This window comes from Nansenia antarctica (assembly GCF_963989245.1).
Source record: "Nansenia antarctica genome assembly, chromosome: 13".
Lineage (NCBI taxonomy): Eukaryota > Metazoa > Chordata > Actinopteri > Argentiniformes > Microstomatidae > Nansenia > Nansenia antarctica.
In genome coordinates this window covers 31,989,702-32,004,701 of record NC_137683.1, presented here as the reverse complement: position 1 = coordinate 32,004,701, position 15,000 = coordinate 31,989,702, and the positions used below count along the sequence as shown (strand labels likewise).

At 45.7% G+C, this 15,000-nt stretch overlaps 1 protein-coding gene across 1 annotated transcript in view; it reads right to left on the bottom strand.

The window, feature by feature from the left end:
- Nucleotides 1–15,000, bottom strand: part of plod3 (procollagen-lysine, 2-oxoglutarate 5-dioxygenase 3) — a 42,074-nt gene that overhangs the window by 24,513 nt on the left and 2,561 nt on the right. Inside the window, 2 exon segments of the mRNA XM_080544222.1 lie at nucleotides 5,413–5,549; nucleotides 6,893–6,984. Of these exon segments, the coding sequence (XP_080400348.1) occupies nucleotides 5,413–5,549; nucleotides 6,893–6,984 (229 nt within the window).

The window sequence follows — 15,000 nt, the reverse complement described above, 5'->3', positions numbered from 1 at the left end:
CACACACACCCACCCACCCACACACCCACACACCCAGACACAGACACACCTACCCATACACCCACACACACACACACACACACACCCAGACACAGACACACCCACCCATACACCCACACACACACACACCCATACCCACACCCACACACACACACCCACCCACCCAGACACAGACACACCTACCCATACACACACACACACACACACACACACACACCCACACACACACCCACACCCACACCCACACCCACACACACACACACGCACACACACACACACACACCCACACACACACACACACACCCCCACACACACACACACAGGTGATCACTCTAATCAAATGAATGAGGTGGGGCGCTCTGCTAGAGCGACTCCCGACACGGCTCGGTGTGTGCACGTTAGTATACGTTTCCTAGTGCTCTTGGGTGCTCTCATTGTTTTTGTTTTGTTACGTCTCGTCAATGTTAAATCAACAGTGTTTAATCTAGTGTTCGCCTACATTATGATCGCAAAACTGAATATCGTAAACGGACGGGACTCAGGACCGGCACAACAAACAGCCGCCTTTCCAGGTAGACTCGCCTACTCACGGGACTACCTGTTTGGATTGAGTCACCTCCATCCGGAGCCGTCGCAACTTTCCTTCCTCAATGACCAGATACCTCTGGAGTTACTTCGTGGACACAGATCCAAGCGCATACGAAGGAAAAGAGGATCTCGAGGGGGGATCAGGAACAGATTGAGGAGAAGAGGCAGCCGCCTACCTTTACCTGCCATCCTCCTGTGAAATGTCAGATCGCTACGGAATAAGACTTGAGGAGCTTTCCATACTCATGAGGTCCGACTCGGACTATCGACAATCCAGCCTCTTATGTTTCACAGAAACGTGGCTGTCCGAGGATGTCGATTTTAATTTGGAAGGCTATAACATTATACGTTTTGACAGAGACGCAACGAGAACGCGGAAATCAATTGGGGGCGGGCTCTGTATAGCTGTCAACAACAAGTGGGCAACAAACTTTACGTTGAGAGATCACGTCTCTTCACTACACTGGCTCCCCGCTGGTGGAATGAGCTCCCCACGGCTGTCAGAACGGCAGAGTCACTACCCATCTTCCGTCGTAGACTGAAGACCCATCTCTTCAGGTTACATCTTAACTGCTCCTCCTGAGACATCTTCTGACCCTCACCACTACGTCTCCTAAAGACACCCGCTTTCCCCTCTACTGTGTCCCTAAGAACTGCTATTGCCCCCCTTGTACTGTTTCTCGGTTTCTCCAGTAATATAAAAAAATTAAAAAAAAATTAAAAAATTTTTTTTAGTAGAAGGCGATAATAGGGAGAAGGTTTTTCCTTCTATCAGTGGCCCCGGGCCCGAGCTAGAGTACTCTTCCTGCAACGAATAGTGGACTGCTGATTCACATGCTTAGTATTCAAATGTATTGATTGTAAGTCCCTTTGGAATAAGGCGTCTGCTAAATGCCAAAAATGTAAATGTAAATGAGAGACTGAGAGTTGCAAGCATTATGAACTGATGACGGTGTCATTTAGACCGCAGTTATACACACACACACACACACACACACACACACGCACACACACACGCACAATCTGCCCCGAGAATTCTCCCAGATCACCGTGATCTTAGTGTATGTACCCGGGCCTGATTTCGCCCTAGCTGCTGAGCGCATAGCGGACAGTTACAAACACGGCAGTCAATCGGTCTGCCGAACAACCAGTGTTTGTGTTGGGAGATTTTAACAGATGTGACGTAACCACGCAACTACCTAATCTGCAACAATATGTCACAACTCCCACCAGAATGCAGAATATACTGGACAACAAGTGTTATGGAAATATCCCAAATGCATTTATTTCAAAACCCCGCCCCCCCCCTTGGTCGTTCCGACCACAACGTCATCCTCCTGCTTCCAAAGTACAGGTCCCAACTGAAAACAGGTGTACCGGTAACAAAAACCATCCGAGTATGGAATAAGGATGCAGCCGAATCACTAAGGGGATGTTTCGAACAGACTGACTGGGACTTGTTTTTTAAGGATTGTGGGGACGACTTTAATGATCTGACCGATGTGGTGACATCCTACATTCTATTTTGTGAAGACACAGTCACTCCCACCAAGCAGATTACCCTCCATCCAAACAATAAACAATGGGTCACTAAAGACATGAAAATGTGTCTGATTAATAAGAAAATGGCATTTTTACAGGGAGACAGGCTCAAGGTGAGGGAACTGGAGAAGGAGTTTAAAAGGAAGGCGAAACTAGCCAAGGTCAATTATAAAGAAACGGTGGAGCAGAAGCTTTCTGGAAATGCAAAGAAGGCATGGCAGGGGTTAAACATCATGATGGGGAGAGCCCCCAAACCTGCAGCGATTGACTGCCCGGACCCCACCTCCTTTGCAGAGCAGCTCAACAGCTTTTTCAGCCGTTTTGACAGCAGCAGCACACCAACCACCTGGACCCCCTCCACCTCCAACCCTCCTCATGCTCTCACCATAGATGAGCAGCTGGTGACCTCCATCCTGAACAAAGTGAACCCACACAAAGCCTCGGGCCCAGACAGGCTCAGAGGCAGGGTGCTGAAAGAGTGCTCCACTCAGCTAAGTGGGGTTTGCACCAAGCTTTTTCAGTGCCTCCTAGACTCGGGATGTGTCCCGAGACAGTGGAAAGAATCCACAATAATCCCAATCCCCAAGAAAAACCAAGCCAAAGACCCAAAGGACTTCAGGCCAGTTGCACTGACGTCTGTGCTCTGCAAATGCATGGAGGGAGCAGTGTGCGACCTCCTCTCCACCATGTTGGCAGAGAAACTGGACCCTCTACAGTTTGCCTATAGGGCAAAGCGGGGCGTGGAGGACGCCAGTCTGACCCTCCTGGACACTGTGGCCAGACAACTGGACTCGGCGCACCCCCACAGCAGGATTTTATTGATGGACTTTTCCTCTGCCTTCAACACTGTAAAAACTGACATTCTGCTACACCACCTAGCAGAGCTTGACGTCAGCCCCACACTGATTTTATGGTTTAAGAACTTTTTAACAGACAGACCACAGCAGGTGGAGGTAAACGGCTTCACATCCAGCAAGATGATTTTAAACACAGGCCTCCCCCAAGGCTGCGTCTCATCCCCCCAACTCTTCGCTGTCGACACCAACCACATCACCTGCAGCACAGAAGGGATGGTGCTGCTGAAATATGCAGACGACATGGCCTTGGTGGCCCACCTGACTGGGGCCGACGCCCTGGCCAAGTACCACCAGGCAGCAGAAGACCTAGCCCTGGTGTTCCAGCAAAGCTCCCTGGAGCTCAACACCAGCAAGACTAAGGAGCTGTGCTTTGGGAACAGGGAGAAGGCAGACTGTCACCACCTCTTCCAACCCCTCAGCATCAACGGCCAGCTGGTTGAACAGGTACAGTCCTTCAAGTACCTGGGGACAGAGATTGACATCTCTCTGTCCTTCTCCCAGCACACTGACTCAATCTACAAAAAGGCCCAGCAGCGCCTCCACCTGCTGAGGAAGCTCAGGGCTTTTAACGTCAGCAAGGACATTTTAACCCTAGTTTACAAATCACTCATTGAATCCATTCTCACCTTCAATAACACATCCTGGTACAACTCCCTCACTGTCAAACACAAAACCAAACTGTCCCGTATAGTCAATCAGGCAAGTAAAATCATCGGCTCACCTCAAACTCCCCTGTCTGAAATCTACAACCGGTCACTAATCAGAAAAGCCACACAAATCACACAGGACCCCTCTCACCCCCTCCACCAATCATTTCAGCCACTTCCATCAGGCCGCCGTTATAGAACTCCACTGGCCCGGAAAAACACATATAAAAAATCATTCATTCCCACTGCAACCACCGCCCTGAACATTTTAAAATAGAAAGCACACTGTTTTTCTTACTATTATTTTTAAATGACTAGACTTAAATTGTATAAACACTGTTATATCTGTCTGGTTTTATTGTATGTATGTGACCTATGTGTGTTTTTAATGTGGATAACGTATTCATGAACTGCACAAAGCCTGTCAAAGGAGAATTTCTGTCACTCTGTGAGAGACAATAAAGCAATCTTGAATCTTGAATCTTGAATCACACACCCACCCAGACACAGACCCACCCACACACTAGGGCTGCACGATTTGGGGAAAAAATCGAATTGCGATTATTTGGACAGATATCGCGATTGCGATTAATTTGCGATTATTTTTTTTTTTAAATAGCCCCAAAAAAAAGGGAGTTTTTGTAAAGTGTGGCCATATCTCCGGCTAGGAAGGTCGTATCAACGTGCAGTTTGTTTGTACGTCTTCAGGGGACTTAGAGGCTCTCTCTCCCTGCCTCTAGCACCCCCACAGCCCGAGCTACGAGTGAAAGAACTAAACTTACATTGGGTTGCTTTAAAGTTGGGTTGCTTTAAAATCAAGCTTCAGATTAAAACATGTGATGGAGCATTACTAACCTGACTCAGGTGGTTTGTTTCACACAACCATCTAGGAAAGCTTAATTGGAAGCTGTTTGGAAAAGGGCAGGTACTTTCAAAAAATACTTGGCAGGTGATTGGATGAATCTATCTATCACCTATTTTCAGAGAGCATTACCACATGATACCATCAAACTATTAACTGCTCTAATTCTAATGCAAGGATGAGAACTTAAAAGATATGAATTGGGACAACATATTTATTTATGTTTTTTTTAAACAGCAACACCATTTTGTTTCTCTCAACAAGTGTCTTTTTTTTTTACGTTCATTGACGTTGACGTTCATTGACGTTGAATCCGACGCGCTGTATGACGTATCCCATACGGGTAGTGGTGTTTCTCAACCCTCTCCTCGGGGCGCCCCAGCCGCTCCACATATTTGATCTGTTCCACCACCAGCACACCTGATTCAACTAATCAAGTCCAAAGCAATTATGATTTGGACTTGATTAGTTGAATCAGGTGTGCTGGTGGTGGAACAGTTCAAATATGTGGAGCAGCTGGGGCGCCCCGAGGAGAGGGTTGAGAAACACATAGTGAGTTGGACTTGTGATCGGAAGGTTGTGAGTTCAAATCCCGCCTGAAACCACACCACTACTAGTGTGTCCTTGAGTAAGGCACTTAGCCCTCAGTTACTCCAGGGGGAATGTCCCTGTAATTCGTAATTGTAAATCGCTTTGGATTAAAAAAGCGTCTGCTTAAATGGCAAAAAAAAAAAAAAAAAAAAACAGGCAAATCGCAGGCTTTGCGATTAGCTAATCGCGTCATTTCAAATCGCGATTTCGATTTAAAATCGATTAATCGTGCAGCCCTACCACACACCCACACCCATCCACACCCACACCCACACCCACCCACACACGCACACACACACACACACACACACACACGCGTACGTACCTGTCTACGAACAGGACGACCTGCTCCTGGTTGTGGGCGTGTTTGAGAAGCTCGTTCTTCAGCCAGCGCACCTTCTGCCCCCCCCCCACCGTGTGGGCCACGTCCCCCCCCTTCCACTCCTCCCCCAGCCCCAGCACCTGCACACACACACACACACACACACACACACACACACACGGTTATTATACTTCAAGTCATCCACATTTATAAAGCACACACACAATAAAGGCAATAAGATCAAAATAACATAACGAGATACATAGAACATATACACAACAACAACGGGCAGATCTGATAGAGAGGAGGATGGAGTGATGGAGGGATGGAGGGATGGAGGGAGGGAGGGATGGAGGGAGGGATGGAGGGATGGAGGGAGGGATGGAGGGAGGGATGGAGGGAGGGAGGGGGGGAGAGGGATGGATGGAGGGATGGAGGGAGGGATGGAGGGATGGAGGGAGGGAGGGGGGGGGGAGGGATGGAGGGAGGGAGGGAGGGGGGGGGACTGACTGCTCCCTGTATGGGAGTTGCAGTAGTGGTAGAGGACGACCGCCTCCAGACCTTCGAGAGAGAGAAAGGCCTTCATTTGATTTTGGGCAATTATCACTGCTGTATTAACCTGCTGGTTAAACTTAAAGGTCGGGTGCAATGTCACACCGAGGCTTTTGACATGGGGGGGGGGGGGGTTGACAACAGGGGCCAGATGTCCTAGGCTGCCGGTGATCAGATTGGTGGAGGCGGGGGGGGAGAATAGGACCACTTCAGACTTGCTTCCGTTCAGCTGTAGGAAGTTCTGTGGCGTCCAACACTTGATGTTCTCAAGGCCGTCCATGAGACTGTTAACACTAGAACAGCCGTGGGTGGGGTCATTAACACTAGAACAGCCGTGGGTGGGGTCATTAACACTAGAACAGCCGTGGGTGGGGTCATTAACACTAGAACAGCCATGGGTGGGGTCATTAACACTAGAACAGCCATGGGTGGGGTCATTAACACTAGAACAGCCATGGGTGGGGTCATTAACACTAGAACAGCCATGGGTGGGGTCATTAACACTAGGACAGCCGTGGGTGGGGTCATTAACACTAGAACAGCCGTGGGTGGGGTCATTTGACTGTGAGGCTGTTCAGGTTGCAGTGGTCATGTTGTCTCGGTGGGGGGGGTACAGCTGTGTGTCGACTGCAGAGAAATGGAAGGAAATGTGGTACTTTTGGATAATTTGGCCAAGGGGAAGCATGGAGATGGACAACATGATGGGACCCAGGATGCAACCCTGTGGGACCCCACATGAGAGACTGGCTGGGGGGGAGGAAGAGTTAGCTGTGTAGACAGAGAAGCGTGTGTGTGTGTGCGTGTGTGCGTGTGTGTGCGTGTGTGTGTGTGTGTGCGTGTGCGTGTGTGCGTGTCTGTCTGTCTGTGTCTATCCGTGTGTGTGTGTGTGTGTGTGTGTGTGTGTGTGCGTGTGTGTGTGTGTGTGTGGTACCTTCACAGTGTAGTTGTACTCTCTGGCGGTCCTCATGAACCTGTTGAAGCCGTCCGTCTCCTCGGTAGCAGCAGTGATCACCAGCAGGTTCTCTGTGGAAGGTGAACAGACTGACTTATATAGATGACTTATATAGACTGACTTATATAGACTGACTTATATAGACTGACTTATATAGACTGACTTATATAGACTGACTTATATAGACTGACTTATATAGACTGACTTATATAGACTGACTTATATAGACTGACTTATATAGATGACTTATATAGACTGACTTATATAGACTGACTTATATAGATGACTTATATAGACTGACTTATATAGACTGACTTATATAGACTGACTTATATAGATGACTTATATAGACTGACTTATATAGATGACTTATATAGACTGACTTATATAGACTGACTTATATAGATGACTTATATAGACTGACTTATATACAGTAGACTGACTTATATAGATGACTTATATAGATGACTTATATAGATGACTTATATAGACTGACTTATATAGACTGACTTATATAGACCGACTTATATAGATGACTTATATAGACTGACTTATATAGATGACTTATACAGACTGACTTATATAGACTGACTAATATAGATGACTTATATAGATGACTTATATAGATGACTTATATAGACTGACTTATATAGACTGACTTATATAGACTGACTTATATAGACCGACTTATATAGATGACTTATATAGACTGACTTATATAGATGACTTATACAGACTGACTTATATAGACTGACTTATATAGACTGACTTATATAGATGACTTATATAGACTGACTTATATAGATGACTTATATAGACTGACTTATATATATGACTTATACAGACTGACTTATATAGACTGACTTATATAGACTTACAGTATATAGACTGACTTATATAGATGACTTATATAGACTGACTTATATAGACTTACAGTATATAGACTGACTTATATAGATGACTTATATAGATGACTTATATAGATGACTTATATAGACTGACTTATATAGACTGACTTATATAGACTGACTTATATAGACCGACTTATATAGATGACTTATATAGATGACTTATACAGACTGACTTATATAGATGACTTATATAGACTGACTTATATAGATGACTTATATAGACTGACTTATATAGACTGACTTATATAGACCGACTTATATAGATGACTTATATAGACTGACTTATATAGATGACTTATACAGACTGACTTATATAGATGACTTATATAGACTGACTTATATAGACTGACTTATATAGACTGACTTATATAGACTGACTTATATAGATGACTTATATAGACTGACTTCTATAGATGACTTCTATAGATGACTTCTATAGATGACTTATATAGACTGACTTATATAGATGACTTATATAGATGACTTATATAGACTGACTTATATAGACTGACTTATATAGACTGACTTATATAGATGACTTATATAGACTGACTTCTATAGATGACTTCTATAGACTGACTTATATACAGGTAGATGACTTATATAGATGACTTATATAGACTGACTTATATAGACTGACTTATATAGATGACTTATACAGACTGACTTATATAGACTGACTTATATAGATGACTTATACAGACTGACTTATATAGACTGACTTATATAGATGACTTATATAGATGACTTATATAGACTGACTTGTATAGACCGACTTATATAGACTGACTTATATAGCGTCTTATTCCAAAGCGCTTTACAACGGCCTCTCATTCACCCGTTCACACACACATTCACACACCGATGGCGGGCAAACTGCCATGCAAGGCGCCGGCCGGCCCGCTCACTGGGAGCAATTTGGGGTTCAGTGTCTTGCCCAAGGACACCTCGAGATGTGGCCAGCCGGGGCTCGAACCGCCGATCTGCCAACCTTGCGATCATTAAACGCCGGCTCTACCTCCTGCGCCACAGCCGCCCCGTACGGGAGTGAGAAGGGTGCGTGTGTGTGTGTGTGTGTGTCCTGTGTGTGTGTGTGTGTGTGTCCTGTGTGTGTGTGTGTGTGTGTGTGTGTGTGTGTGTCCTGTGTGTGTGTGTGTGTGTGTGTGTGTGTGTGTGTGTGTGTGTGATATTCTAACTGATCTGTAACAGTCAGTAACAGCCGCTCCTGTTCACAGTTCAGACCTTCTCTACCAGGTCATCATAACTGAGGGAGGGAGGGAGAAAGGGGGAGGGAGAGAGAGGGAGAGGGAGAGAGATGGAGATAGGAAGATAGATAGAACTCCAGAGTTGAGGAGTTCAGGCGTTCTGTACCAGGTCATCATGACTGGGCCTTCTGGTCTAGAATGATAGAGGTGTGGTATGGCTGTGAGATGTGTGTGTGTGTGCGTGTGCGTGTGTGTGTGTTTGTGTGTGTGTGTGTGTGTGGTGTGAGTGTGGTGTGTGTGTGGTGTGTGTGTGTGTGTGTGTGTGTGTGCGGTGTGTGTGTGTGTGTGTGTGTGTGTGTGTGTGTGTGTGTGCGGTGTGTGTGTGTGTGTGTGTGTGTGTGTCTCTGACACTGAGAGGATAAACAACTTAAGCCTCTGACTCCCGTGTCTTAACCACACATCAACACCACACACACACACACACACACACACACACACACACACACACACACACCACACACACACACACCAACACCACAACAACACAGCAGGCCTGTCGACCCAGCCTGACCCCGGGGTTGCTATGCAACTGGTGTTGGGAGAAGGAGGGAGAGAGAGAGAGAGAGAGACAGAGAGAGAGGGAGAGAGGGAGAGAGAGGGAGAGAGAGGGAGAGGGGGGAAGAGAGGGAGAGGGGGGGGGAAAGAGAGGGAGAGGGGGAAAGAGAGGGAGAGGGAGAGGGGGGGGGAAAGAGAGGGAGAGGGGGAAAGAGAGGGAGAGGGAGAGGGGGGAAGAGGGAGAGGGGGAAAGAGAGAGAGAGAGACAGAGACAGAGAGAGAGAGAGGGGGGATGAGAGAGAGAGGGGGGATGAGAGAGAGAGAGGGGGAAAGAGAGGGAGAGGGAGAGGGGGGATGAGAGAGAGAGGGAGAGGGAGAGGGGGAAAGAGAGGGAGAGGGAGAGGGGGGAAGAGGGAGAGGGGGGAAGAGGGAGCAAGAGAGAAAGAGGGAGAGGGAGAGAGGGGGAAGAGAGAGAGAGAGACAGAGACAGAGAGAGACAGAGACAGAGAGAGAGAGAGGGGGAAGAGACAGAGAGAGAAAGAGAGAGAGAGAGACAGAGAGAGAGAGCAATAACCAAAGTACTAACAGCTGACACTGAGGATATAAGACACTTCCCTTTACCAACTTATTGAGAAATCACCAGCCGTGTGTCCATGAACCATTTTTATGCGTGTTTTTGAAGTAGGCCTATATCGCATTGGAACATTTAAAATAAAAAAAAAACAGAGACAGAGAGAGACAGAGAGTGAGACAGAGAGAGACGACAGTCTGCTACACCCAGAGGTCTCCCGGCTGCACCAAATAGACACCCTGCCGCACCCCAGGCCAGGCCCACCCCGCCCCTGCCATCCCCATACCACACATATGCGCAGGCTGTGAACAGAGGAAGCCCAAAACCTACACCTAGCAGAGCCCCGCCCTACGACCTGAGCATACACCAGATGCTCAGTGAGCTCTACGCAGTCATGGACTAAAACCATTAGAAGAAAAACAACATGGAATACAAATCTTTAACAATATCATCCTGGAACATTCAAGGTCTGAGGTCGACTGCCTTTGGCATTAAGAGCAGAAACCCAGACTTCACGAAAGAAATTTCAAACACAGACATAATTATCCTACAGGAGACATGGTATAGAGGAGATGGTCCCACTGGCTGTCCCGCCAACTATAGAGAGCTGGTAGTACCATCCACCAAGCTACCTGGGATCAGACAGGGACGAGACTCAGGAGGTATCCTAATATGGCACAAATTAGAACTCTCTCACTCCATCACGCCAATCAAAACAGGAGCTTTCTATGGCTAGAAATAAATAAGGAACTTACCTCAACCGAGAAAAACATCCTCCTGTGTGCTACATACATCACCCCAATTGAATCCCCATATTTTAAAGATGACATGTTCTCCATCCTAGAGGAGGAAATTAACCATTTCCAGTCATGTGGTCACATTGTAGTCTGTGGAGACCTCAACGCCAGGACAGGACGAGAACCTGACACTCTCAGCACACAGGGTGACAAACACCTACCAGGAGGTGGTAACATCCCCTCCCCAATATGCCCCCCCAGACACAGCTACGACAAGGCAACAAACAAACATGGGTCACAACTCCTACAGCTCTGTCGTTCACTGGGACTGTACATAGTCAACGGTAGGCTTCGAGGAGACTCCTATGGTAGGTACACCTACAGCTCATCTCTGGGTACTGGGTAACAGTACAGTAGATTACTTCATCACTGACCTTAGCCTGGTGTCTCTCAGAGCGTTCACAATCAGCCCATTAACACCCCTGTCAGACCACAGCAAAACCACAGTCTACCTGAACAGTTCAACACCCAATCATGAAGTAGTAAAACCTACCAAACTACACACTATTACAAAATACTACAAATGGAAGGAAGGTAGTGTTGAAACATATCACAACGCTATTAGACAACAACAAGTTCAATCACTATTAGACCAGTTCCTGAAAAAAACCTTTCAATACAACAGTGAAGGTGTAAACAAGGCAGTAGAAAACCTTAATAATATATTTGACCTTTCAGCCTCCTTATCTGACCTAAAGGCCTCAAATAGAAAACCCCCCAGAAATAACAACAATGACAAATGGTTCGACAACGAGTGTCAAAACCTCAGAAAGGAACTAAGGAACCTATCAAACCAGAAACATAGAGACCCAGACAACCAGAGCACACGTCTTCACTATGGTGAAACATTAAAACTGTATAAAAATACATTAAAGAAAAAAAAGGAACCATCATGTTAGAAACCAGCTACACTCTATAGAGGAATCCATAAAAACAAACAAATTCTGGGAAAGATTGAACACTCTAAATAAACAAAAACATGAGGATCTACCCATCCAAAATGGAGATATATGGGTAAATCACTTCTCCAATCTCTTTGGTCCAATAGAGAAAAATAAACAGCAAAGACACATACAAGATAAACTACAAAGTTTAGAGTCAGCCATAAAAGACTACCAGAACCCGCTAGACTCTCCAATTACACTAAAGGAAATACAGGACAAAATAAATTCACTCGAAACTAAGAAGGCCTGTGGTGTCGATGGCATCCTAAATGAAATGCTAAAATTCACAGACGTCAAATTCCAATTGGCTATATTAAAACTCTTCAACATTGTCCTTAGCTCTGGGATCTTCGCCAATATTTGGAACCAAGGATTGATAACGCCGCTCCACAAAAGTGGAGATAAATCTGATCCAAATAACTACCGTGGGATCTGTGTCAACAGCAACCTTGGGAAAATCCTCTGTATGATCATCAACCACAGACTCCTACATTACCTCACTGTAAACAATGTCCTAAGCAAATCCCAAATTGTTTTTTTACCAAAGTATCGTACAACAGACCATATATTCACCCTCAGCACCCTAATTGACAACCAAATAAACAAAAACAAAAGCAAACTATTCGCCTGCTTCGTAGATTTCAAAAAAGCCTTTGATTCAATTTGGCACAAAGGTCTGCTATTCACACTGTTGGAAAATGGTGTTGGAGGAAAAACCTACGACATCATAAAGTCAATGTACACTAACAACAAGTGTGCCGTTAAGATTGGCAAAAACCACACAGACTTCTTTTCCCAAAGCCGGGGGGTTAGACTGGGATGCAGCTTGAGTCCAACCCTCTTCAACATCTATATCAACAGTTTGGCAAAAACATTAGAGCAGTCTGCAGCACCTGGCATCCCCCTAGTAGACACAGAAGTCAAATGTCTACTGTTTGCTGATGACCTGGTGCTGCTGTCCCCAACCAAAGAAGGGCTACAACAGCACCTCGACCTTCTATACCAATTCTCCCAGACCTTGGGCCTTGACAGTGAATCTCACTAAGACGAAAATTATGATTTTCCAAAAAAGATCCAGCCTCCAGCACCACAAATTCAAATTCTTCCTAGATACAATTGCCCTAGAACATACAAAGAATTATACCTACCTCGGCCTAAACATCAGCACCACAGGTAGCTTCAACAAAGCTGTGAACGACCTGAGAGATAAGGCAAGGAGGGCTTTTTACGCCATCAAAAGGAACATCAAGTTAGACATCCCTATTCAAATCTGGCTCAAATTATTGGACTCCGTTATAGAACCCATTTCCCTCTATGGTTGCGAGGTCTGGGGTCCACCTGCCAACCAAGATTTTGCAAAATGGGACAAACACCAAATTGAGACTCTGCATGCAGAGTTCTGCAAATCCATTCTTCGTATCCAACGCAAAACACCAAATAACGCATGCAGAGCAGAATTAGGACGATACCCACTAATTATAAAAATTCAAAAGAGAGCGTTTAAATTTTCCAACCACCTAAAAGAAAGTCACCCTGACACGCTCCACAACAAAGCCCTTACCCACAGAGAGACTCTAGGGAGATGCCCCCTCTGCCAGCTAGTTCTGGGACTCTCACAGTCACAAGCAGAGCCACCTATTAGACTAAACCTAATTATAAGAAAACAAAAAGAAAATTACCTGACACATTGGCAAGAATCAACCAAAAACCAGAGCAAATTGGAATGCTATTTGGCCCTAAACAGAAAATACACAGTGGCAGAATACCTGAGTACTGTGACAGACCCAAAGCTACGGACATCTTTGACTATGTACAGACTCAGTGAACACAACCTGGCCATCGAGAAAGGCCCGCACAGGCAGATGGCTCCCCAGACCAGACAGACTGTGCACCCACTGCACACAAAACCAGGTGGAAACAGAGCTGCACTTCTTAACTACCTGCCAGCTGTACAAGGACATCAGGGACACATACTTCCCACTGATCACCAACATCCAGGGAGACTTTGAGGACTTGACCAATGTCGAAAGGCTACCATATCTGCTGGGTGAGGTACAGCAATGTGCAAACACAGCAGCAAGATTTGTTAGCTGCTGTGATAGAAAAAGGCAATCAAATGGGCTAAAACCACCATAAGAATTGAATTGAATTTTATTTCATTTATTTATTCTAGTATGTAATCTATTTGTTTATTCTAGTATGTACATTACATTCTTTTTGTTTTTTATCTTCATACTTCACATGCTTTGGCAATGTAAATGTATGTTTCCCATGCCAATAAAGCCCTTTGAAATTGAAATTGAAAATTGAGAGAGAGAGAGACAGAGAGAAAGAGAGAGACAGAGAGAGAGAGAGAGAGAGAGACAGAGACAGAGAGAGAGAGAGAGAGAGAGAGAGAGAGAGACAGAGAGACAGAGAGAGAGAGAGAGAGAGAGAGTGAGACAGAGAGAGAGACAGAGAGAGGGAGAGAGAGACAGAGAGAGACAGAGACAGAGAGAGTCTAATTCGCTAAGATGTTTGAATGCTAGCTCGAGGTGGTTTTTGCCTTTCTGAATCAGAGTTAATGCTCATAAAGTTAGATGGAAACAGATTAGCTGAGTAAACTCTGACACAGAGACATTCAGCTGCCATGGATCAGCTGTTTCCTCTGTCTGCATGTTTCTGGAATTAGTCTTTCTGGTGTCTAACTGTCTATATATGTATAAGGGTTGTCTATATATGGATAAGGCCACTTGTTCTAGAATTAGAATTTGTTTATTTGCCATTCAGCAAAAGCTTTTAATCCAAAGCGATTTACAATTACAGATTCCAGGGACAGTCTCCGTTACTAGAGGGAGAGGAGGAGGAGAGAGAAGGAGAGAGAGGAGGAGGAGGAGGAGGAGAGAGGAGGAGGAGAGAGAAGGAGAGAGAGGAGGAGGAGAGAGGAGGAGGAGAGAGGAGGAGAGAGAGGAGGAGGAGAGAGGAGGAGGAGGGGAGAGGAGGAGGAGGAGGGGAGAGGAGGAGGAGAGAGGAGGAGGAGGAGAGAGGAGGAGGAGAGAGGAGGAGGAGGGGAGAGAAGAGGAGAGAGGAGGAGGAGGGGAGAGAAGAGGAGAAGAGAGGGGAGA